This window comes from Myotis brandtii, unplaced genomic scaffold (assembly GCF_000412655.1).
Source record: "Myotis brandtii unplaced genomic scaffold, ASM41265v1 scaffold2035, whole genome shotgun sequence".
Classification (NCBI taxonomy): Eukaryota; Metazoa; Chordata; class Mammalia; order Chiroptera; family Vespertilionidae; genus Myotis; species Myotis brandtii.
This window is the reverse complement of record NW_005357583.1, coordinates 96,380-120,943: the sequence shown is the minus strand read 5'-3', so window position 1 is coordinate 120,943 and position 24,564 is coordinate 96,380. Positions and strand designations below refer to the sequence as shown.

The 24,564-nt window shown below is 50.9% G+C and overlaps 1 protein-coding gene across 4 annotated transcripts; it reads left to right on the top strand.

Annotated features, from left to right (window-relative positions):
- Positions 1 to 3,276: 3,276 nt before the first annotated feature.
- Positions 3,277 to 24,319, top strand: BCL9 (B-cell CLL/lymphoma 9). Of its 4 annotated transcripts, none has more exons than XM_005865292.2 (10): positions 3,277 to 3,385; positions 3,546 to 3,678; positions 5,686 to 5,777; positions 9,943 to 10,254; positions 11,056 to 11,372; positions 12,511 to 12,700; positions 14,104 to 14,203; positions 16,985 to 19,223; positions 20,640 to 20,900; positions 22,020 to 24,319. In XM_005865292.2, the coding sequence occupies exons 4-10, from the start codon at positions 10,202 to 10,204 to the stop codon at positions 23,135 to 23,137; spliced, it is 4,278 nt and encodes a 1,425-aa protein (XP_005865354.1). In that variant the 5' UTR covers positions 3,277 to 3,385; positions 3,546 to 3,678; positions 5,686 to 5,777; positions 9,943 to 10,201; the 3' UTR covers positions 23,138 to 24,319. The 4 variants fall into 4 exon arrangements, with proteins under 4 accessions (XP_005865354.1, XP_005865355.1, XP_005865356.1 ...); XM_005865294.2 differs by having other exon boundaries at positions 3,280 to 3,385; positions 11,056 to 11,150; XM_005865293.2 differs by lacking the exon at positions 5,686 to 5,777.
- Positions 24,320 to 24,564: the final 245 nt, after the last annotated feature.

The window sequence follows — 24,564 nt, the reverse complement described above, 5'->3', positions numbered from 1 at the left end:
GGCGGGGGAGGGGAGGGAGGGAGGAGGCGGGGGGCGAGGCTGCAGTTGAGTGAGTTGAGTCTGGAGAAATCTGGGTGGGGAGCTGGGGGCGTCCCTGCCCTGAGCTCGCCGCGCGGCGGGGGGAGACGGAGGCATCTTGGTTTTGAGGTTTGTCCCGAGCGGTGCTGGGGGAGGCTGAGTGGGATGGGACGGTACTGGGGTCCCGGGAGGAAGGGGCGGGAGGGGGAGACGGAGAACTCACCCGGGAATTCGGGCCGAGCCCGGCTGGGTCTGTAAGCCCCGAGGGTGCGCCGAGCGGGCTGGGGACTTTGCAGGCGGGTGACTTGTTGAAGGCGGGGAAAGTGAAAGCCCGGAGGACCCAGGTCGGGGGCTCCAGCAGGTGAGGTGACGGTCGGGTCCGGGAGTCGCTGTGGGGGTCGTGGACACACCAGTGGTTTCCGAAGCGGAGCCCCAGTCGCCGACCTTTGAAAGTTGCAGGGACGATGGAGATGTCACTGGGTGGTGGTGGGGAGCCGGGTGAAATGGAGATTCCCTTGGGAAAACCACAGCCGGTTGAGATGTTCAGAGCAGAGGGGAGAGCCCGAGGCCTGCGATGGTGCTGCTGGGGGCCTGCGGGAAGGCTCCCCGGCCTGGAGGAGGCCTGGTCTGTGCTGGAGAGGGGTGGCTTCGGGGCTCAACGGTCTATCTATCTATCTATCTATCTATCTATCTATCTATCTACCTACCTATCTTTAGTATGACCATGCACTTTATTTCCTTCCCTTTTAGACAATTAGTGTTTTAATTGTGCATTCCAATTCTCTATCAAACTATTACTCTGAGGAGGATATCTCTCTGCCTGTTGTTAGATATTAGGCCTGTACGGTGTACATTGTGGTCTGAAGAAATTACTGTCAACTATCCTAATGGGTGTAGTATTGTCTGTTCTGCTTTTTTTATAGCTTTCTGAGCATTTTCATCTACCACCAGGTAAACACAACCCCATCCAGAATCAGTGTCTGTCTGTTTCTGTCAAGACCCATTTGTAGCACTCAGAGCTGCTAGCATCAGTCTGATTTGCCATCTATGACCAGGGTCTTCCCACTAGGCAGTTTGCCACATGGCCATCTGCAGTCTCTGTCTCTCTTGTTGGTTAACAGAACAACAGAACAGCTCTTACTGGAATTTTGTGCAAGAGGAACTTCAGCCCATCTCTGCATTGCTGCAGTGTCTATTCATTTCATGAGCCCATGTGACCAAGTTCAGTGAGGACATAGGGTTACCTGCTTGTCGATTGCAGTCAGTTCTGAATCTGAAAGATTTCTGATGGGCATCAACATGTCCTACTCTAATGCACTGCACAGATTTTCCTCAGTGATTTCTATAGAGTCATGCTCTATATCAGTGATGGCGAATCTTTTGAGCTCGGCATGTCAGCATTTTGGAAAACCCTAACTTAACTCTGGTGCCGTGTCACATATAGAAATTTTTTGATATTTGCAACCATAGTAAAACAAAGACTTATATTTTTGATATTTATTTTATATATTTAAATGCCATTTAACAAAGAAAAATCAACCAAAAAAATGAGTTCGAGTGTCACCTCTGACACGCGTGTCATAGGTTCGCCATCACTGGCAATTTGTGTGTAATTTGGATTTTGAGCTAAGGGTTCCTGACCTGGATTCTGAGGTGACTAGCACACGTGAAAAGGTACTTCTGTGCACTGAAATTTCTTCTGTGGGCTCTTTCCCCCCGGCCTTCAGGAGTTGCCTGCGCCTCTGAATCAAAAGCAGATTCTCTCTGGCTTGTGGGGGGGGAGTACAGAGGTCTCACAAGCATTATCATCAGCCGCGTACTTGATCGCGGTGACTTGGGACTGGTTGTAGTAATCAGGAGGCTGGCTCTCCCATTGGCTTCTGTGTGACTTGGAACAAATCTCATTTACTCTCCGGTTTTCCCATTGATGTTGTGGTGAGACCCCTGCCCAGACCACTCATAACGCATTGCGGTGCTTAACAAGTTGGTGCTCTCTGCAGGGTGCTTTGAGCACTTCTGAGAGTGAGAGATGCTGTATTATACAGCTCAACCTTCTCGCTTCTCAAACTCTATCTCAGGAACAGACCGAATTCAGCTTTGGTAGCAGTGATTAGCACACTTGATTAAGGAACAGAAAGGAGTAGCTTATCCATCGATCTTGTTCTGTTTGTCTGGGTTTTGTTTTTTATTAGTTTTCCCCTTTCAGTGGCAAGACAGAAATAGCGATGACAATTGTAGAAAGTTAAGCAGAGGGATAGTGGAATAAACACTCGGTGAGCACATCGATCTTGTTCTGTTTGTCTGGGTTTTGTTTTTTAGTAGTTTTCCCCTTTCAGTGGCAAGACAGAAATAGTGATGACAATTGTAGAAAGTTAAGCAGAGGTCCCGGGGGATAGTGGAATAAACACTCGGTGAGCGCTAGCTAACCTTAGGCTGATACCAGCCCTAAATTTGTGTGATCTCGGACATGTTACTTGGCTTCCTGGTGCCTTAATTGTCTTCAAATATGAACTAATGCTGGAATGACTGGCTTGTCTGTCTGCCTCGGTGACTATGATGTTAGGGCTTATAGAAACTTTATTTGCTCTAGATCAGGGATTCTTAACATCTGTGTCCCATGTATCTCTTGGCCATCTAATGAATGGTGAGGACCCCTTCTGAGAACCATGTTTTTTTAAATGCATCAGCAGAATTACAAACGACACGGAAACAGTAAAATGTTAAACAATTGTGATAGTCATTTACATGCTTCTTTATGACGCATTAAGTAGCAAAAAGTAGCTACAGGTCTAACAATACCATAATTTTGAAATAGTGATGAGTGTAAATACTCCGTGGCCATATCTGCAGGGGCTGTGTGTGATGTGAAAGTGTCTGTGGTTTCTCTTGGTGTCGCAGTCACAGGACAGCTGATACTACCGCCAGTTGTCACCGATGTTCACAATTGAGGGCAGTGCTAACTTTTACTCAGAGGTTAGTGACTGTGAAGAGGGAAGTTCCCCAGCAAGTTCACAGTTGCCCCTCCTCCCTCCCTGGTCTCTCCACAGACCCCTGGGGAGGCAGTAGATCCTAGATTAAGAATTCCTGCTCTAGACCAACTGATTTTCAAAAGTCAAATGATCTTATGGCCACTTGCATGTTAAGCTTTGCAATATTTTCTCAGCATCTCCGCCATGCTAAGAACAAGGGCATAGAGGAGATCTAAAATAAAAGGCCATTTTGCAACCAGTGGTGACTGTTCTTGGTTGTGGAGAAAGTGAAAAACAATGATTAGAAAGAGGCTTTTGCGTCTGCTGGATTCTGCTGTTTCTAAACTCCCCAAGTCTTCGTCGCGATGGACTTGGGCTGCAGTGCTCCAGCTTAGCTTGTGAGTTTTGGTGGTTTTGCCTGCCTTCCCATTTTTGACCTAGACCTAATCATGTTCTTCCAGATACTGTTTTGGCTTCAGCGCCTTGGGGAACGGGTGGTTCTCTTTGAAATTGGTGTGAATTGGGGGATGAACTTTTCCATTCTTCTCATCCCTGTAGGACTGAACGTGGGACTAACTGGCGTCACCCCACGTTGACCTAAAACTTCCCATCTGCGTGGGAAGCAGAACTCGTTCTTGGGAAGCTCCTGTGCCCCGATGTAGAAGAGAAAGCGGATTGGACATCTTGAAAGGTAAAGAGCCTGTGATGAGCCCATCACTCCTGTGGTTTAATCTCAGTGGGTTGTATTGTTGTGTCTTTTTCTGCAGGGTCTCTTGTAAGTTAAAAGTGCGTTTGTTTGTTTATTGTTGTAGGGGCAGAGGACATGGGGTTAAACGTCAGTCGGTCTCTTGTAAGTTAAAAGTGCGTTTGTTTGTTTATTATTGTAGCAGTCCTCAAGGCAGAGGACATGGGGTTAAACGTCAGTTAGAACTGCCGGTGCAGTGACCTTATACTTCTCTGTGAGCAGGGACTTCTGCGGGAACGCACCTCATGGGAACGGCGGGGGGTGAGGAGTTAAAGCAGGTGTTCGTCGTGTCGCCATTGGTTGGAGTGACTTTGAGGCCTGGTAGCACTGCCAAGCCCCGGCTCAGTTGGGCTTCACCAGCATTGGTTGAGTTTCTGCTGGGTGCTGGGTGCTGAGAGGATGAACCTCCTTTCCGGGGGCTCTAACCATTTAGCAACACCAGCCAGGGCTGAAATTTAATTTTGAATGCTTAAATTTTGTCAAAATGCTTTCGCTTTTTTATTTGCTTGCTTAAAGTTCGTTAGCTTCAAGGATGATAGATGTCCGTTTTTCCCCTGTGAGTATGAGAACAAGTATGAGTATTTTGTTTGCACCAAGGTTTTCAGTACGTGCCCATAGTCTAGTTTTCTTTTTGTCACACGTTGGAAAGCTTGGTTCTTCCGATTGTGTACTTTTTCTGAGAGGAAGCCTTTTAGCAGTTGGCGTGCCAGAAGTTAAGGAGCGAGGAATGGAATCCTGAGGCCTGCTAGTCCCACATTCTAAGTTTGATTCTATGCCTTTTATGGAGCAATGATCATAGCCTAGAAAAGTTTGTTAAACAGGACAGAGTTGTAATACACTTGACTTCTTAGAGCAGGACGGTGGGAAAGGATCATTGGAAGAGTTGAAATTGGAATCGGAGCGGTGATTCTGGCCTGGGTTCGGTTAATTTGTGAATTTCCTTATGACTTGTGGCAACCTGTAGGGCAGTGGTTCTCAACCTTCCTAATGCCACAACCCTTTAATACAGTTCCTCATGTTGTGGTGACCCCCAATTTCATTGTTACAACTTGAACATACTTAAATCATAGTGATAAATCACAAAAACAATATGTAATTATATATGTGTTTTCCGATGGTCTTAGGCAACCCCTGTGAAAGGGTCATTCGACCCCCAAAGGGGTCGTGACCCACAGGTTGAGAACCGCTGCTGTAGGGTCTTCTTTGAAAGTTTCCTAAGTGATCTGGCCTTAGGACACTCTGGGACTTGGTTCTTCCTTGCAGTTTGGAAACTATACATTGTGGGCTAAGGGGGCGCAGTGCTGCACTTCTGATTCGTAAGGACTCTTGCTGGACATGCTCCTCTTGAGGAGAGCCTCCGTGGATTTACCAGCTCAATTCAGAATGACACTGCGCACAGTAGGCACTCAGTCAGAGGGAGTCACGTGGTCCGCATTCAGCCCCCCCTCCCCCCAAAGCCTATGAAAGGAGATTTCCTTGCTCAGTGCCTCCCAGTGGATTACAGCTGGGAGGAGGGAGGAGCGGAGAATGGTCTTCACTTGGTGAATCAAGAGCATATGTGGACTTCTGTCTCCCTCACCTTTACAGTCAGCTCTCGGTTCTCTGTGCTAATAAGGAATGTGCAGAAGCAAAATGGGCTTTTTTCCTGCTAAGCTCCCAGAAATTTGAAAAGAAGGACAGTCAGTTTTACTTGTTCTTAGTATTTCTCCAGTCTCTGGGAATGAAACGTGCAGTTGGGAAGGAGGGAGACTCACAGCCTGGAAACAGCTACTGATTGACAGGATTCCCTTCGCACTCATTCTGTTCACACGGGAGATGACAACTTCCTCTTCAACTCATGCTCTAGGATAAATGGGCAACCTGTCCTTTTCTTAAGATATTCAGTAACAAATCATATTGTTGATTTAAAAAATCCACTTAGGAGTTTTTCTTCTTTACTTTCTCCTTGTCCAGGTGAGGGTCACCTTTGAGCCAGGGGTTCCTGGGCTCCTCTGACTTCTCACCTCCAGGATGAGCACTGCTGTGTCGTGACCCTGGGGGTTTGGGTGAGTAGCCTGATGGACGATCCCTCTAGAAAGCGCGCCTGGCTTAGACGATTGGGGGGTGGGGGGAAGGTTGGGCAGGCTCCCGATATTTTCTGGCAAATACCATGTGCCAGACACTATGGTAAATGCTAGGAATGTGGGGATGAACATAGCAGTCTTGGCCCCTGCCTGCATGGAGCCTGGTGAGAGAGGTGAATGTTACACAGGTGAGCACATCGTTACAAACATGGAAAGTGTTGTGAAGGTGAAACAGGGTGCGATGAAAAGTGTGAAAGGGAGGGTGTCATGGAGATTCGTGGCAGTCAGGTGTCCCTCCTCTCCGAAGAAGAAACACTGAGGCTGGGACTCAGTCATTCGGCAAAAGTACTCAAGCTTAGGTTTGGGTTGGAATAAGGGAGAAAGGTGTCAAGAATGACTCCCCAGTTACTGGCATGAGCTGGAGATGAAGGTGCTGTCTACTAAAATGTGGAAGACCGAAGGGAAATGTTTTTGGGAGGCAGGGTATATAGAGAAGAGGAATTCTTTGATCTTGTTAAGTGTGAGACATTGAGGTGGTGTCAGGTTGGCAGCTGTGTCTGTAAGTCTGCAGATGGAGAAGTAAAATTGGGGTGGTTGGCATGGAGAGAACTCACAGAATGAGAAGAGGAGCCAGGGTGGAGTCCGAGGAACTCTGAATTGTAGAGATCGGGGAGAGGGGTCAGCGATTGGAGGGCTGGAGTGGTAGGAAACCTAAGGAAGTGTGGTGTTGTGGAAACAAGAGTCTCCTTGTCTGTGAAATGGGCATCGCAGTGGCCCCTGCCTTCGGGAGGCCGTGGGGGAGCAGGTGTGTGTGGACGGTGCTGGGAAGAGTTTCAGGAAGGAAGCGATCAGCTGGTAAGTTCCAAGATGGAATAAGATGAGGTTAGAGAAGTGGCCCGTGGTGACCTTAACAAAAATAGTGGTTTCTGCGATCTGTGGGGAGACGTTGGTTTAAAATGGTTAAAGGGTGACCGGCAGGTGAGGAAATACCGTGTCCTGTCAGCTCTCTGGAGCAGCTTGGCTCTGAAGGAGAATGGGATCTAGGGCTGGGTTTTGTTTTTCCTTATTGTTACTCTTACTCGGGAAGAGGCTACAACATGTCCGAACGCTGCTGGGAAATATTCAGGAGATGTGGGAGATGGAGGGCAAGGCCAAAGGAGAGAGAGAGTGCTCAGTCAGCTGAAGGGTGGGGGGCACCTGTGGGGGATGGCGTTTGGGGAAGAGGGGACTCCTTTCTGGTTCAGGAATAGAGAAGAAAGAGGGAGTGGGTGGTGATGTAAACAGGTTGGAGATAAGATGGTGAGGACTTCCTGCCTGGAGACCTCTCTTCTCCCTATTAAATCCTGGGCAAGACCATGCACGAGAAGGAGGAGGGAAGGAGGAAAGTGAGAGTTGGGGATGGAGAAGGTATGGAGTGATGTGAGGCGAGTGAGCTTGCTGGAGAGTGGTGGTCGCCATAGGGGTAGCTAACCGGACGCCGTGTTGTGCTGCTCAGCGCTTTCTGTGGACCAGCTCGCCTTGTCCCCAGGTCCCTGCTGTGACAGGCATTCCGTGGTGGCTGGCTGAACGCCAGCTCTGCCTCTTCCTAGGCTGTGACCCAACTTACCTGGGCAACTCACCTAACAGTTCAAGCCTCAGTGTCCTCATCTCTCAGTAGGGAGAGCAGTGGTTCCCGCCTCTGGGGTGGTTGTGAGTGAGTGACAGTGCTTAGACAGTGACTGACACATAGTAAATGTTTTAAGTATTTTATAGAAGAAAAGAGGGAAACATTGTATATATAGATCTAAGCAGTTAGGAGATGTACTTGGGGAAAATAATCTCTCGCTGGCTATAATTAGCCACTCTGGAGAAGATCTTTCCAGTCCTTAGAAGTAAACAGTTGAGTATAACGTGCAAACGTAGGAGCCGAAGAGCCTAATTTTATTCTTTGGAGCCGAATGACAAGATGCTTGGGGATTCTGCTCAGTGGTTGAGGTGTCAGGAAGGCCGAAGCTGGGTGACTTATTCCCGCCCACCCTCCTGGATTAGGGGTTGAAACACCTGGGATTTCCGGGTACTGGGTGACCCCACATGCTTGTTCCAGCCTCTGTGCTGTCCGTCCAGCCATAAAGTGATGGCAAGGAGGTGACTGAGAGCAAAGAGCCCGGCCAGCAAGCACCCGCTGGAGACCGAGGAGCCGTTCCCAGCCGTGTGCTCTGTCCATTCGTCTGTAAATGCCTGTTGACCAGGTTGGACTAAATTGTGAGAATGAGAAAGTGTATGGAGAAGTACTTCGAAAATGGCAGTGTTTTATGTTCACAGCATCATTAGAAATTACCTTTGCTAGCAGCTCATCAGAAGTGCCCGACGTATTGAGGTGACTTGGTATCTGGAATATGTTTTGAGGTCTTTGGGGGAAGACTATACCACACATGCCAGGTGCTTCTGTCGTGGAGGAAACTGAATAAGTCACCGAGGGTTCAGCCACCTTCTTAGTACAGAGAAGTATATAAAACGGAAGAACTTCAAAGCAAGGTGCTTGTCTTCAAAGAACATAGTGTTTAAGGGGGATGCAATGTACACATAAGACTGTTCAGTACGACATGTGATGGAGGGCTGGGATTCGCGATGCAGACAGAAGGCAGCAGGAGAAGTTACAGGAAGGGACTGTATCGGTGGTAACAGCTTTTCTTTTCCTGAGTAAGTGTTTCCTGATGGCTCTCTCCATGCAAGATGCATTCGCTGCTTCTATTTTACCAGTGGCTCCTGATGTTTAGTGAGAAGTTACAGAATGGTTTACGACTGTGTATGTCAAACTTGACAACCACAATCAATTTTATAGTCTAAACTGGAAAAAAGAAAAAGCTGAAGGTGGTGTGGGATAAAAATACAACTTCACCTGCAATCAAGACCAACGTGTTTTGGAGCTGCTTTCCCCTAAGGTTGACACAGAACTATTCCATAGCATTTTATTCTAGTTCTTTTTCCTGACTTCACGTAAAAAGCAAAGAATGCAATCGTGGGCCTCAGAACTTCCATAAATTCCTCTCAGTGTCGCAAGTAAAATAGCTGGGACTCTTGCACATTCTGAACGAAGAAGTAGACATTTCCCACGTGATAGCGATCATTCTCAGTGCCAAACCCTGGAGCATCACGAACCCTCCCAGTGTCAGTCCCGCTCCCGAGGCCCCACATGTATGTAGCTGTAACACCTGAGCTGCTGCTAACTCCCTTGGGTTCCTGAGCCACGAATCTTGTGTCTAATAATGTCATCCTCCTGTCGCCTCCCCATCGGTGAAACACCAGAAAGCGGGGAGGGAGGCGAAGCAGCAGTGGTTGCACAGACACCTCCTTTTCCTACCTGAAGGGCTTTCTCATTTGCTCTCTGGCTCGGTTTGGGCATATTTTCTTGACCTTTATGCTTCACATTAGCCTTGCAAATTGGCTAAAACAAACCTTAGCCTTCAAAGATGTTCTTTTACCGTCACATTCTGGATCCTTCCCAGGCTTCCCACGCCTGCAGCCCCTGCCACTGAGCAGTGAGGACAGGCGCCCACTTGACATAACTGACGAGGAAGATCATGGGAACCGGGGGAAACTGATTGGGTTTGGTATTGGCTCAAGCGTTGGTTTCAGCAGTGCCTCCTGAACCGGTTCCCAGCCGCGGCCCTGAGAGTGTGCGCGGAGATTCATTTGCTTCATGGTTTGAAGTCGGGGCGGGCTGGTTGCATTTCGGTGCCATTGTTTGTCATCAGAGGTGAAACACCAGATAGTTGCTATGGATTTGGAGTACCCAGTGGTGTTCAAAGCATTGTTTTTAGAAAAGAAAACCTCAAGTTTCTGCGGGTTTTATATTTGGAAGTAGAGAAATGTAAGGGAAAATACGTGGCTCAAGATAAAAGTGTTTTTCTCGAATCTGCCCGGGACGTGATGCCTGGGTGGGAGGCTCGGTGCTTGGCAGAACGTCTTAGTCACTCTCCGGCTGCTTAGCACCAGGGCCTGTGGGCCAGTCTGTGAACATCACCCTTTCCTGTGACCTGACGGAAGCCGAGGCCTGGTCTAGCTGCTGCATCGCCGAGTTGGCTGCTGTGTTCACCTTGATCCTGTTCTAAGGGTGTTTTATGTCTCTGGTTTTGCTCCCAATCTTTCTGGGTGTCCTTTCCCGCAGGGTGCCCTGGAGATGCGAGATTTTCCTTTGGCGGCAGGAGGCACACACCCAGAGGATGCTGGAGCTGCGAGGGGAGAGGACCCACTTCCACAGCGGAGGAAAACAAAGAGGAAAAAGGCACCGAGGCGGCCAGCGCTGAGGGGCGCCCCCTGCTCGCAGTGGGCCACTGCCACTGCCCTGCGCAGCTGTTCCTGCTGCCGCCCGAGAGGAACTCGGGGAGCCCGTCCTGCCTGTGACTGCCAGCTCAGGATTTCAATCAATGCATTCCAGTAACCCCAAAGTGAGGAGCTCCCCATCAGGAAACGCACAGAGGTGAGGCGGCCGCCCCACGGGCCGTGCGACCAAATGGGGAAAGGAAGAGGCCGTAGATAAGGAAATAGTCATAGAAGAGTAAACGCAGCGTTTATGTCAGTTTTTCTTTGTTACCCTTTTGTCCATCCTCCCCTTCCGGTCCTCTTTACCTGGCCTCCTCGCCAGAGCCCAAACGAAAGGGCCTCCGGCGCCACAGTCCAGAACTAAGACAGCAGCCCCTCGACTGGGAAGCTCTTTCCTCCGGCCCATGTACTGAAGTTGATGTTTTACCAGAATTTTCCTGGTCCCCTGGGGGCAGTGGCTAGTGTAGCCTCTCCAGTGTGATGCTGCTTGGGGGTGGGGACTGGGCCCTGGGGGGTGGGGGGGTTCTAACCTGCCAGTCATGGGGGTCTCCTTGCTCTCGGGACCTCGTGTTCTCAGCAGAGAGGCTGGGCTCCGTTACAGCTGTCCCAGGCCATCAGCTGGGGGTGGGGTGGCAGTGTGATCTCCGAGACCTGTTTGTTTACTCTGCGCTAGTCTCCGTGTAAGAGTCACTTCTGTGTACATAGAAACGGTTGTCCTTTATTGACAGAAGCCCTAGAGATGGGTCCCCATGTGGCTCTAGGGTTCCCGAGACCTGGCAGGCCTGGTGTGAGCCGCCTCTCCGAGCTGGGAGCGGGTGGAGGGAACCAGCAAGTGGCTGAGGTGAACGGGTGGTGACAGGCCTCCAGGCTCCCTGACCCACGCTAGGGACTGCCTCTCCCTGAGTGTGCCGACCAGCTGCTCCCAGTGTCTGATGGCCCTGTTGTCTGTCTCTTTCAGTAGCCCTAAGTCAAAGCAGGAGGTGATGGTCCGTCCCCCCACAGTGATGTCCCCATCTGGAAACCCCCAGCTGGATTCCAAATTCTCCAACCAGGGTAAACAGGGGGGCTCAGCCAGCCACTCCCAGCCATCCCCCTGTGACTCCAAGAGTGCGGGCCATACCCCTAAAGCGCTCCCTGGCCCAGGTGGGAGCATGGGGCTGAAGAATGGGGCTGGAAATGGTGCCAAGGGCAAGGGGAAAAGGGAGCGAAGTATTTCCGCCGACTCCTTTGATCAGAGAGATCCTGGGACTCCAAACGATGACCCTGACCTGAAAGGTATGTCTATAAGATCTCTGAGACTCAGAGGGAAGTAGGTATTTCGGAGGGAAGGCCTCTGGCATTGGCGAATGTCGGGAGCCCATAGCCAAGTGGGGAGAGCAGGTGTCCGATCAGGAGCTTGCCTTTAAGGTGGAACTGTTTCTTCTCCTTTTCTGATGCTAAAGAATAGTGTGGAACCGCCTTGCTGAGGAATTCTTGCTCTCGAGGATGCAGGTGCTGGGGTTATGGCCGCCTGCCCCATGGCCCTAACCATGCTCTGCTGGATGCTGGCCTCTGTGATGTTTGTACTTCAGTATCTAAGCCAGCCGCTCCAGTTTGTCTGTGGGAGCAGCCCCCACTGGAGCAATTTTTCTGGCCTCTCCTCTTCTCCATCAGATTCATCCTCCATAACTTGGGTTTTGTGCTATGCGGTTGCTACTTTGCCAGAGTTGTGGGCACAAGGGGATCCCTGGCACTAGTCCGGGTTTGTCACAGCCGATGCCAATGTGGTAGATAGAGACTTGGTGGCCATGGAAATGGAGTGAGCCAGGAAGAATGGGATAGCGGCTGTGGGTTTAGGCCTTTTCCTCCTGGTATAAAACCAGAAATCTTAACTGCAGGCCTGCACATGGTCAGTACTCAGGAAGTGGGAGTGTGATTCCCCAGCCCAGATTAGGAGGAGAGCCTGGGGAGCCATCATCGTTCCCCCGTCAGGGGTCTGTGGGAGCGCTGTGCTGGGTGTGGGCTGCCGTGGCCGGGAAATCAGATGCAGTTCTGTCCTCAAGGATTTGAGCGCACCCGGACAGCAGACCCTTAAACAACTATGATAAAATGTGTACAATTCGAACTGCTGAAGTAAGAGAAGTTAGGGCTCGGGGGTGTCCAGTCCAGGCCACGTGGTTCCAGAAAGGTTTCCAGGAAGAGGGGACATTATGCTAATATCTGAAGAATATGGGGAGAGAAGGAGGTGGGGAGCAGTGCTTTATAATTCGTCATGGAGGGAAAAGCATATTTCAGTTCAAATGAGTAGAAGAGGATTCCTCTTAGCTAGGTACTTCCTCCTTGAGATTTTCAAGGTGGGTTTGTGTTGTGATGCTGTATATGCTGGCAGAAGAGAGGGGTATTCGTTCTGTGACATGAGGTTTCATTCTTTTAGAATGTAATTCTGCTGACCACATAAAGGCCCAGGACTCACAGCACACACCACACTCGATGACCCCGTCAAATGCTACGGCCCCCCGGTCTTCTCCCCCCTCCCATGGCCAGACTACTGCCCCAGAGCCCGCAGCTGCTCAGAAGACTCCAGCCAAAGTGGTGTATGTGTTTTCTACTGAGATGGCCAATAAGTAAGTTGATGGCTGTGGCTTGCTGTTGGCTTGGCTTACGTGTCTGGACACCTAAGTTCTTATTCCCATTGAAAATTGCTCTCCTCCCTCATTTGTATTATTATCATTACAGTTAACAGCATAGAAAGAGGTAAAATAAAATATAAAACCTTGCCGGTTGGCGTAGCTCAGTGGTTGAGCATCAACCTGTGAACCAGGAGGTGATGGTTTGATTCCCGGTCGGGGCACATGCCAGGGTTGTGGGCTCCATCCCCAGTGCGGGGTGGGGGAGTGCAGGAGGCAGCTGATCAGTGATTCTCTCTCATCATTGATGTTTCTATCTCTCCCTCTCCCTTCCTTTCTGAAATCAATAATATGTATAAAAGTGTATATTATAAAACCAGTGTATACGTATATATATAAAACCTCCCCACCCCCACTCCCCAGAGACAGCCATGATACTTCCTTGGCTTTCCTTGCAAAAATATGTTGTGCTTATGCAAACACACATTATAGACCTTTGAAACACAACAAGGATTGATTGCATCAAATACTTTTCTACAACTTAGTATTCTTTTTTAAATGACATAAATATTATATGTCTATTTTAGGATAATTAGAAAATATAAATAAATTTAAAAGAAAAAAAAATCTCTCGAATTCACCAAGATAACTAACTGCTCTAAACATTTTGGTCACGTGTTTCTGGTGGATGGGGGAATCAATGGATTTTTAGTTATTTATAAAAATGTGGCCTGGCTAGTGGCCTCAGTAGTTGAGCGTTGACCTGTGAACCAGGAGGTCGATTCCCGGTCACGGAACATGCCTCAGAGTGGGGCATGCAGGAGGGAGCTAATCAATGATTCTCTCTCATCATTGATGTTTCTATTTCTCTCTCTCCCTTCCTTTCTGAAATCTGTATGTGTGTATGTGTATGTGTGTGTGTGTATGTGTGTGTGTGTGTGTGTGTATATATTTTTTTTTTTTCTTTTTAATGTGAATTGATCCTACATAGGTTTCTGCCGTTTTTTCACTTGAGATTTTTCAATGAGATACAAAGTGAACCTTGACAGCCTTCATTGATGGTTAGGTGTGCGGTTCCATGCTCACCGTCTCAGGCTGGAGTTTTGAACTAGGATTCTCTATAAAACACCCACCACCGTGTATTGGTTTGAGGGAGAAAATCTTGTGGTTTGTTTCTAATGCCTCTTTTGGGATTTGCTAATGGCTGTCTTTTAATTTTAGAAGTTTGGCAGTAAATGATAGACATTGAAAACCTGTTTCTGTTGAGCTCGCACTCAGCATTTTGAGTGGTTCTCCGTACTCCCCTTCCTCCCGCTGACAAGTTCGTTCTGGGTGGAGGTGCTTTGGGCTCGGTCAGCGAAATAGAAACCAGCCCCCGTGTGTGCTCTCTGTCTCCGCAGAGCCGCCGAAGCGGTGCTGAAGGGCCAGGTGGAAACAATCGTCTCTTTCCACATCCAGAACATCTCCAACAGCAAGGCAGACCGAAGCACAGCCCCTCTGGTATGTGGTTTGGGAGTTGGAACGATGGGTTAAAGGTTCTGCAGGGACCAGAGGTGGGAGCTGGTGACTGTCTTCAATAGGGCAAGGGTCCTAAGCTGTGTTCGGGGCATCTAACCCCATTGGTGAGTTACCAGGAGGGAAAAGGTGAAAAATAAAACAGGAGTTATGTAGGTATGTTAGGGTTTCCTTCATGTAACTATCTCTGGGACTATGAATTCAGACCCTGTGTATAGAGCAGGTTTTAAAAAAATAAACACTCTTGAGCTAGTTGAAGGGCAGAAAAAAGCAACAACTAAAACTACAATAGTGGAGTACATGCCAGTAAATCATGAAGTCATAGACGAATCAGAGTCTCTGTGACTTTCAAATGATTCTTATTTATTTCAAAGAGGACCATTGAGCCCTAGCCGGCTCAGTGGCTGGAGCGCTGGCCTGTGGGCTGAAGGGTCCTGGGCTTGATTCCTGGTCAGGGCACATGCCCGGGTTGTGGGCTCGATGCCCAGTGTGGGCCGTGCAGGAGGCAGCCAATCAATGATTCTCTCATCATTGATGTTTCTCTTTCCTCCCTTCCTCTCTGAAATCAATAAAAACATATTTTAAAAAAAGAGGACCATTGAATGCTTTTAATTGCTTGATATTTCCAAAATTATAATAAATTGTTAGTCTGCTTCCTGTCTGGAACATAAGCACCTAATAGACAACTACGCTGGAAAAGCATGCGATGGTGGTTTTGATTCAGGCCGTCCTCCAAACGGAACCAAACGATACTTCTTGTGTCTGGCATCGCCACTGCCCACCGATGCTGTGGGGAGACTAGGAAGTTCAAAACAGTCTCTGCTTGCGGGAAGCGTCACACCGAGTCCTGGGATCAGTGTCGACCATGGGACAAGCTAAAGGGCAACAGGACTGAGGGACAATGTAAGATAAAGTAGATGGCATGTCAGCAAAGTCCCTCTCTGTTGACATAGCAGAGCCTGGGCTTTCCTGGACTTGGGAAAGGCATTTCCTGTTCCTCACGGTCTCCACTCCTTCAGGGCAGAGGGCGGAGAGATCTGACATTTAAAATGTGTTTGTTTCCAGGCCTGCAGGGGGGGGGGGGGGGGGGGGGGGGGGTGTCTATCTGTATATGTATTTTTAAATGTATGCTTAAATATGTATATATTTAACTTTTAATTGTCCTAGAATGCACAGGGTACAATGCAACTCAAAGCAACATTTTATTGACAATGACAGATCTCATACAGTTTTCACCTCCACCCTCTCTCATGCTAAAATGCAATCAGAAAGGGAATTAGGCAGGGAGTTGGGGATAATTAAATCACCTTTGCTCCAAGTCTAAAATAAAAAGGATGGCACTGACGTTATTTCTTCCGTCATGGTCACCTGATATGAAATCAGTGCCCACCGCCCACAAACAGACAAAACCTGGTCAACAAAACCAAACCTAAAACGGCACTGAGAGGAGGTGAAGGTGACCTCCACACTCCACTGGGAGTCAGGGTGTGGAAGACACTTTGACCGCACAGGGTCCTGCAGGCTCGTGCCCTGCCCCACACCAGTCTCTGCAGACGGATGTGCATGGACACCTGCAGGTGACACCTCTGTGTACATAGTCACGGAATGTGACCGCTCTAAGGTGTGTCTTTGTGTTTATTCAACACAGACTGTCCCTATGCAGAGACACACATAATGATTTATGTACAAATTTGCACACAGGTAAACATTCCAGAGAGGAAGTGGGGAGCCAGGTAAGGGCCTTAGGGGTTTGGAAATACAAACTGGATTCAGTGAACAGGTAGGAGCAAATGAATCAAAAAGGGACCGTGGGGCACTCTGGAGGCTGGGAAAGAGCCCCGAGGCGGGGTTTGTGGCTGGGCCCTTCTGGTCTTTAGTTCCTTCAGTGCTGCCAAGGTTTAGACCCAGAACATACATGTCCTTCTTCCCCACACTGACAGCATCCATGTCACCCGCTGTGAGCGAGTGTGCTTTCACCCGGGACTCGTGTAGCGTTGGTCCTTAATAAATAATAATAAGGGGATCATCCAGTCTGAGATAAGGACGGTCTCCTTTCTATTGGAAAGAACAGATCGAGAGACACCACGCGCCAGGTAGCCTCAGATTTCTCCACAGGCGCTTCCTGCCTCCAGATGATCTTACTGTAGTTAATGTACAAATTCTTATCAAATATGGAATCAGTGATCACAGCCTGAAAGCAGAAACCAGAGATGCCAGGCTGCGTGGAAACTCAGGGCGAGGAGAGGAGACGCTGGAAGGAGGCGGCCTGCCTGCAGCCTCTGGCTGGGGCGGAGCTGGGACAGCACTTTCTCTCTCAGCTGAAAACATCAGGCCTTTTGATTGACAGTGAGACGTCTGCGTACACGGTTGTACTTTCGGGGAAAATAAAAAGGTGCTACGTACAGCCTCCCACATACCAAGGAACTAATCTTGCCCTGAATCAGAAACACATAGTAGACATGTGATATCAAACCTGTTCCTCGAAATAGATACTCAAATGTATTCACTTGGCAGTGGCTCTCCCTGGCAGGCTGAGACAGTTATTGGAACCTAATCTTCAGTGAGGGGAAGAGGAGGCCAGTTGACAGCAAAGGGGAAGAAAAAATCAGAATGCCTCCACGTCCCAAGTGGGGTCGTACATGGGCCATTTCCACAGCAAGTGTCAACGTAGATGTGTGTGACTGAGCCCTTTAGAACATATCTTGCTCTTTTAATTGCCCTTTTGTTTAATTTACCAATGATGTTTTAAATCTCGTTTATGTGCAGAACACACAGATATCTGCCCTTCGGAACGATCTGAAACCTCTCCCACAACAGCCCCCAGCTCCGGCCAACCAAGACCAGAATTCTTCCCAGAATGCCCGGCTGCAGCCAACACCACCCATTTCGGCACCAGCACCCAAGCCTGCCGCGCCCCTGCGTCCCCTGGACCGGGACAGTCCCGGGGCAGAAAACAAACTGCTTCCTTCGGTGGGCAGTCCTGCCAGCTCCACTCCACTGCCCCCAGATGGCACTGGGCCCAACTTGACGCCCAACAACCGAGCGGTGACCCCCGTCTCGCAGGGGAGCAGTAGCTCCTCAACAGATCCCAAAGCCCCGCCGCCTCCTCCACTGCCCAGTGCAGAGCCCCCCGCCCTGGGGGAGAACCCCGATGGCCTGTCTCAGGAGCAGCTGGAGCACCGGGAGCGCTCCTTACAGACGCTCAGAGACATCCAGCGCATGCTTTTCCCCGATGAGAAGGAATTCACAGGACAAAGTGGGGGGCCCCAGCAGAATCCTGGGGTATTAGATGGGCCTCAGAAAAAACCGGAAGGGCCGATACAGGCCATGATGGCTCAGTCTCAAAGCCTAGGGAAGGGACCTGGGCCCCGGACAGATGTGGGAGCTCCATTTGGCCCCCAAGGACATAGAGATGTGCCCTTCTCTCCAGATGAAATGGTTCCGCCTTCCATGAACGCTCAGCCTGGGCCCATGGGCCCCGACCACCTGGATCACATGACCCCTGAGCAGATAGCCTGGCTGAAGCTGCAGCAGGAGTTCTATGAGGAGAAGAGGAGGAAGCAGGAGCAGGTGGTGGTGCAGCAGTGCTCCCTCCAGGACATGATGGTCCATCCGCACGGGCCTCGGGGGGTGGTCCGGGGGCCGCCCCCTCCATACCAGATGGCCCCCGGTGAAGGCTGGGGGCCTGGGGGTGCAGAGCCGTTTGCTGATGGGATCAACATGCCGCATTCTCTGCCCCCGAGGGGCATGGCTCCCCACCCCAATATGCCAGGGAGCCAGATGCGCCTCCCAGGCTTCGCAGGGATGATCAACTCTGAAATGGAGGCGCCCAGTGTCCCCAACCCAGCATCGAGACCAGGTCTTTCTGGAGTCAGTTGGCCGGATGATGTGCCAAAAATCCCAGACGGTCGGAACTTCCCGCCTGGCCAGGGCATCTTCAGCGGCCCCGGCCGAGGGGAGCGCTTCCCGACCCCCCAGGGCTTGTCTGAGGAGATGTTTCAGCAGCAGCTGGCAGAGAAGCAGCTGGGCCTCCCTCCGGGGATGAGCATGGACGGCATCAGGCCCAGCCTGGACATGAACAGGATGATCCCCGGCTCCCAGCGACACATGGAATCGGGGAACAATCCCATTTTCCCTCGGATCCCAGTGGAGGGCCCTCTGAGTCCTTCCAGGGGGGACTTTCCAAAAGGAATGCCCCCGCAGATGGGCCCTGGGCGGGAACTGGAGTTTGGGATGGTTCCTGGTGGGATGAAGGGAGATGTCAGTCTGAACGTCAACATGGCATCCAACTCTCAGATGATACCTCAGAAGCTGAGAGAGGCTGGGGCGGGCCCCGAGGAGATGATGAAACTGCGCCCCGGGGGCGCGGACTTGCTGCCCGCTCAGCAGAAGATGGTGCCCCTGCCGTTCGGGGAGCACCCTCAGCAAGAGTATGGCATGGGCCCCAGGCCGTTCCTCCCCATGTCTCAGGGTCCAGGCAGCAGCAGTGGCTTGCGGAATCTCAGAGAATCCATCGGGCCCGACCAAAGGACTAACAGCCGGCTCAGTCACATGCCACCACTACCTCTCAACCCTTCCAGCAACCCCCCGAGCCTCAGCACCGCTGCTCCGGTCCAGCGTGGCCTGGGGCGGAAGCCCTTGGATATCTCTGTGGCAGGCGGCCAGGTGCACTCCCCGGGCATTAACCCCCTGAAGTCTCCCACGCTGCGCCAGGTCCAGTCCCCGATGCTGGGCTCGCCCTCCGGGAACCTCAAGTCCCCCCAGACTCCATCGCAGCTGGCAGGCATGCTGGCGGGCCCAGCTGCTGCTGCTTCCATTAAGTCCCCCCCTGTCTTGGGGTCTGCTGCTGCTTCGCCTGTTCACCTCAAGTCTCCGTCACTTCCTGCCCCGTCGCCCGGATGGACCTCCTCTCCGAAACCTCCCCTCCAGAGCCCCGGGATCCCTCCAAACCATAAAGCGCCCCTCACCATGGCCTCCCCGGCCTTGCTGGGAAGCGTGGAGTCAGGTCAGTGTGCTCGCGTCCTTGCGGTCACCTTGTAGCTGGAGACTGAACGCCAGTCTTATTTACTGTAGGAAAACTGCTGTCCTCACTTGATCGTGCAGCCAGAGGAGGCGGCCTTTGCCAGCGGACATCTTTGTTGGCAAAGTGCATGACCAGTGCTTCCCTGGGGTCCTGCAGGCGTGTCAGATCCTGGGAGAGGACATGGGCCGTTAGTGCCGAAGGCACCTGTCAGATGGGTAAAAGGAGAAGGGAAATGGGAAACCTGTCATTTCACAGAATAATTTACATTTGCAAAGTAAAATGTCAGCATTGGGTAAATGCGGCTTTAAACACTAGACCTCCCCACTTCAGGGGGCTGCCCTCGCGTCGAGAGAGTCTGCGTCTAATCCCAGGCCGAGAGGAGAGGCTGCGGAGACCTCAGGGCTCTCGCACATGCGCACTGACACGGGCAGTTACCACGAGCCCCCCCCCCCGTAAACTGCTGTTCTCACGATCAGCTGCAGTTTATTGGTATTTTCCTCCCAGGAGAGGCTCTCATGATGGTAGTGGTTTGTGAACGAGACCAGAGGTGGCCGAGGAAGATAAGCACTGGGGTGTAAATACCAGGTCTGAGCTGTCTCCACTTCAGAAAGATTAGAATCAAAACGAGACAAGATTTATCCTATAAGCCAAAGTGTTTCTCTCTGTGGGGTAGCAGTTCACAAAAGCCGTACGGTGGGACAGCCCCCTCAGACCTTTTTATTTCACACTTGTTGTGGAAATTAAGAGTGTGGGTAGGGCCCGTGGCAGTGGTTAAGCATCAACCCATGAACCAGGAGGTCACAGTTCAATTCCCAGTCTGGGCACATGCCCGAGTTGCAGGCTCAATCCCCAGTAGGGGATGTGCAGGAGGCAGCCAATAGATGATCCTCTGTCATCATTGATATTTCTATTTCTATCTCTCTCTCACACACACACTCTCCTCTCTGAAATCAGTAAAAAAAACATAAAAACAAGAGCATGTTTAGGGTGATGGGTTAGTACCTGGGGTCAGAGCGCTAGTCTGGCCTCACACTATACTAATCCCTGACTCAAATCCTAAATTGCAATGGGCAGGGGAACAATGCACTTATTTCACATTATTTTAGTGAAATCGTGGTCTGTGAACCGTCTTTCCCAGGCTGCACTAATATTTTTAACGCATTCTTGCTGTGTTTGTCTTCCCCTCTGCGGACCTGTCACCTCCGCCTCATGCTGCCGTCTCCCTCTGTCCACACACGGCGCTTGACTGGAAGATGGATGATTTGTGTCCTGGGTCTAATAACACTGCCCTGTTCCTCGGCCTCATCCCTGGCCTTGCTCGTTCACAGAGGCCCACGAGCCGTCAGGAGGAATCCGACTCCCTGCCCACTTCTGTTTTCTTTTGCTGTCTTCTCCTAGGTGGCCCCCCGCCGCCCACAGCCAGCCAGCCTGCCCCTGTGAATCTGCCGGGCAGCCTCCCTTCCAGCACACCGTACACCATGCCTCCAGAGCCGACCCTGTCCCAGAACCCGCTGTCCATCATGATGTCTCGAATGTCCAAGTTTGCAATGCCCAGCTCTACCCCGTTATACCACGACGCCATCAAGACCGTGGCCAGCTCGGACGACGACTCCCCTCCCGCTCGTTCTCCCAACTTGCCATCCATGAATAACATGCCAGGTAAGAGCCAGGGAGACGGGATGTAGAGCTGGTGCCAGACAGGAGAAACTTCTCGCATGTTTTTGATAACTACAGACCTCGATAGATGGAGGTTCTGAGAGGATTCAGCGTGTGCTTCTGAGAGAGCAGGTTTCCTTATAGAAGCTCTGGGGCTTCTGTTACCCGGGTTTGGGGCGGGTGTGGCCCTCCTGAGGCCGCACTGAAAGCAGTTTCTTCTTAACATGCTGGTTAGAATGTCTTTAGTTCCCCAGCGTTTCCTGAAAGGGCAGCCTCAAACCACAAGCAGCCATAGGATTTCAGACGGTGGGAAGCCCATTTCCTAGAGAAGCACTTGAGGCTAGAGAGGAAATTCCTCCCCTCCTCCGCACTCTCCCACGCCTCTCTAGCCCCGTCTCACGAACACTAAGGGACATCATCTGGGGGGTGAGGTGGGCGGCAGAGACACTGACTTTTCAGCCATTCTGATTGCTAGGAACGCTCTTTATCCCAGCAATCCTGAGTAATCAGGGCGGGACGTGCTGTGCGGACCCAACAAGCATCGTCCTCACACACTCAGTGGAGATTCCATAGAGACCAGCTACTGCAGTGCCCCTTCTTCATTGGAAGTGACCGTTTCTCTAACATTTCGTGTAACCCGAGTGTGAAATGCTCCCTCCGTAAGGCAGTGTAAGGTGATAATCCCAGTGTCAGTCGATGAAGCTGTCCTTGTTATTTCTGATTCTTGGACTTTCAGGGCTACTTAATCTTCCTTCTCAAAAAAGCACTGTGCTTAAGTCATTTAGACACATTGTTTGCTTCTATATTAAACGTCTCCAGTGAAGACTATATACTCATTTGCATACTAATTTGTAACTTTTCACACAGGAGACTTTGTTCCTAGCTGTCTTCTACATACACCTGTGTCATACCGTGTAGGACAGTAATATATTGTCTTGGAGAGCTGTGGCTGGTGTGCCCCCAAATGTACCGTCATCTGACTGAGGGCAGGGGCTGTGCGTTGTGTGCTTTCCTACTAAGTTACCATGCACATTTGGTGCACAATAATTTTTTTGTTAATTTGATTATAGTACTGAGTTGCTTTCAGTTAGGTTGATACCTTTTCTATCTTTATTTTTCTAGGACTGGGCATTAATACACAGAATCCTCGAATTTCAGGTCCAAACCCCGTGGTCCCGATGCCAACCCTCAGCCCAATGGGAATGACCCAGCCGCTTTCTCACTCCAATCAGATGCCGTCTCCGAATGCCATGGGGCCCAGCATACCTCCTCACGGGGTCCCCCTGGGGCCGGGCTTGATGTCCCACAATCCTCTCATGGGGCACGGGTCCCAGGAGCCTCCGATGGCACCTCAAGGACGGATGGGCTTTCCCCAGGGCTTCCCTCCAGTACAGTCTCCTCCCCAGCAGGTTCCTTTCCCCCACAACGGCCCCAGTGGGGGGCAGGGCAGCTTCCCAGGAGGCATGGGTTTCCCCGGAGAAGGCCCCCTGGGCCGCCCCAGCAACCTGCCCCCGAGTTCAGCAGACGCAGCACTTTGTAAGCCTGGAGGCCCGGGGGGGCCTGACTCTTTCGCTGTCCTGGGGAATAGCATGCCTTCAGTGTTTACAGACCCAGACCTGCAGGAGGTCATCCGACCTGGAGCCACCGGCATCCCCGAGTTTGATCTGTCTCGCATCATTCCCTCGGAGAAGCCCAGCCAGACGCTGCAGTATTTCCCTCGCGGGGAAGTCCCAGGCCGCAAACAGCCCCAGGGGCCCGGGCCTGGCTTTTCGCACATGCAGGGGATGATGGGCGAGCAAGCCCCCAGGATGGGACTGGCATTACCTGGCATGGGAGGTCCAGGGCCCGTGGGAACTCCAGACATCCCTCTTGGCACAGCTCCGTCCATGCCAGGCCACAACCCAATGAGACCACCAGCCTTTCTCCAGCAAGGCATGATGGGACCGCACCATCGGATGATGTCACCAGCACAATCTGCAATGCCCGGCCAGCCCGCCCTGATGAGCAATCCAGCTGCTGCCGTGGGCATGATTCCTGGCAAGGATCGGGGACCGGCCGGGCTCTATCCCCACCCTGGGCCTGTGGGCTCTCCGGGCATGATGATGTCCATGCAGGGCATGATGGGACCCCAACAGAACATCATGGTCCCCCCACAGATGCGGCCCCGGGGCATGGCCGCTGACGTGGGCATGGGTGGATTCGGTCAAGGACCTGGCAACCCAGGAAACATGATGTTTTAAGCTGCTACGATTGGATGTGCCGATCCTCGTCCGGATGAGATTTCAGTCCTGAGGGCTGCGTAGGGGCCCCAGGAGACTGTCGGTCATGCAATAGGAGAACAGAGACCCGAGGGCTGCTTTGGGGGAGGGGGGAACTCGAGAATGTATGGATTTACCAGAAAACAAATGATTCATTTAATCAACAGGTGTGTGTTTTTTAAGATTTATTTTTTAAAGATTATTTTTGTGGACTTGGGTATCCCATGATGGCACCTCCTTTTGGGAATCTGTAGCCGTGCTTTAGAATCGCCATCGGTCACGTGTTGCACCGTTCTCTGTATGTTTACGTCCTTTGGACTGGCTTCTCCCAGGATTCTTTTCTGGTTTTGTTTTCGCTTTGGGCTTTATTTTTGCGTGTACTGTACTATATTGTAAAAGGGATTTTAGCAGAGACGAAAGTCTTTGGGACGCGAGGAGAACAGGATGCTGGGCTGTTTACTTTAGGTGGAGAATCCATCTTCAGACCTTTGGACTATTTTCAACTCCAGTGTACAGAAAAACCAAACTACGACCTCAGAGCAGAGTATTAATGAAAAGCACAAAAAAAGGAACTAAGTTCAGCGAGGGGTGGGGGGAGGGGGAAATATTTTCTTTTTAAAAATCATGACATTTAGGACATTTTGTTTTTCAGTTCAAGAGTCTTCAGCACTGTCTCCCCCGTCTGCAAACCCACCGTCCGTTCTCTCGTTTTCCCTCCCCTCCTTCCCACCTCCTTGGTTAGCGTTTCCTTCCCTCGTGTCCCCAGGGGCTGCCCCTGCTTCCCTCTTCTCTGTCCCCTTTGGCAGCTGCAATACACGGTGTTATTTTGGGGAAGTAACCTGACAGACTCCTTCATGCCGGCGGCCTCCTGGCTTCGGGGGGAAGCCCGTCTTTGGAATCTCCAAGGTCTTTCCCTTCGTCTTTTCTTCCCCAGTATACCTTGCTTTTTGTTCTCCTTTTATTAGGAATTCCCAAGTGAATTTTATTAATGTGGGAGTGGAACAGATGCTAAAAGCTACCCAGGATTTTGTTTTTAATTTTGTGGTTCCTCCCCTCCCCGCTCCCATGCGTAAAACGTTCTGTGTAACCTCCATTAAATTTGGTACAAAACCACTCACCAGAGCTGTGGTGTCAGAAAATAAATATATTGTTTCTTACAAAAGTGAACTGCCTTTTTGTTTGTTTGGATTCCTGTTGCCACGTGATCAGAAGCATAGCGCCTGTGGATTGGAGGTGACTGACGTGCGGTTAGGGGAGATCCATAAAGGGCCTTCACAGCAGAAGCAGAGTCCTTGCTACTGAGTATCTTGTAGATTATCTTGTTCTGTTCCCAGCGCCATCATGAAATCCTGGCTGAAGGCAGAGGAGCGGCCCAGGTCCCCCTGCTGAATGTTACCTCAGTGGTTCTC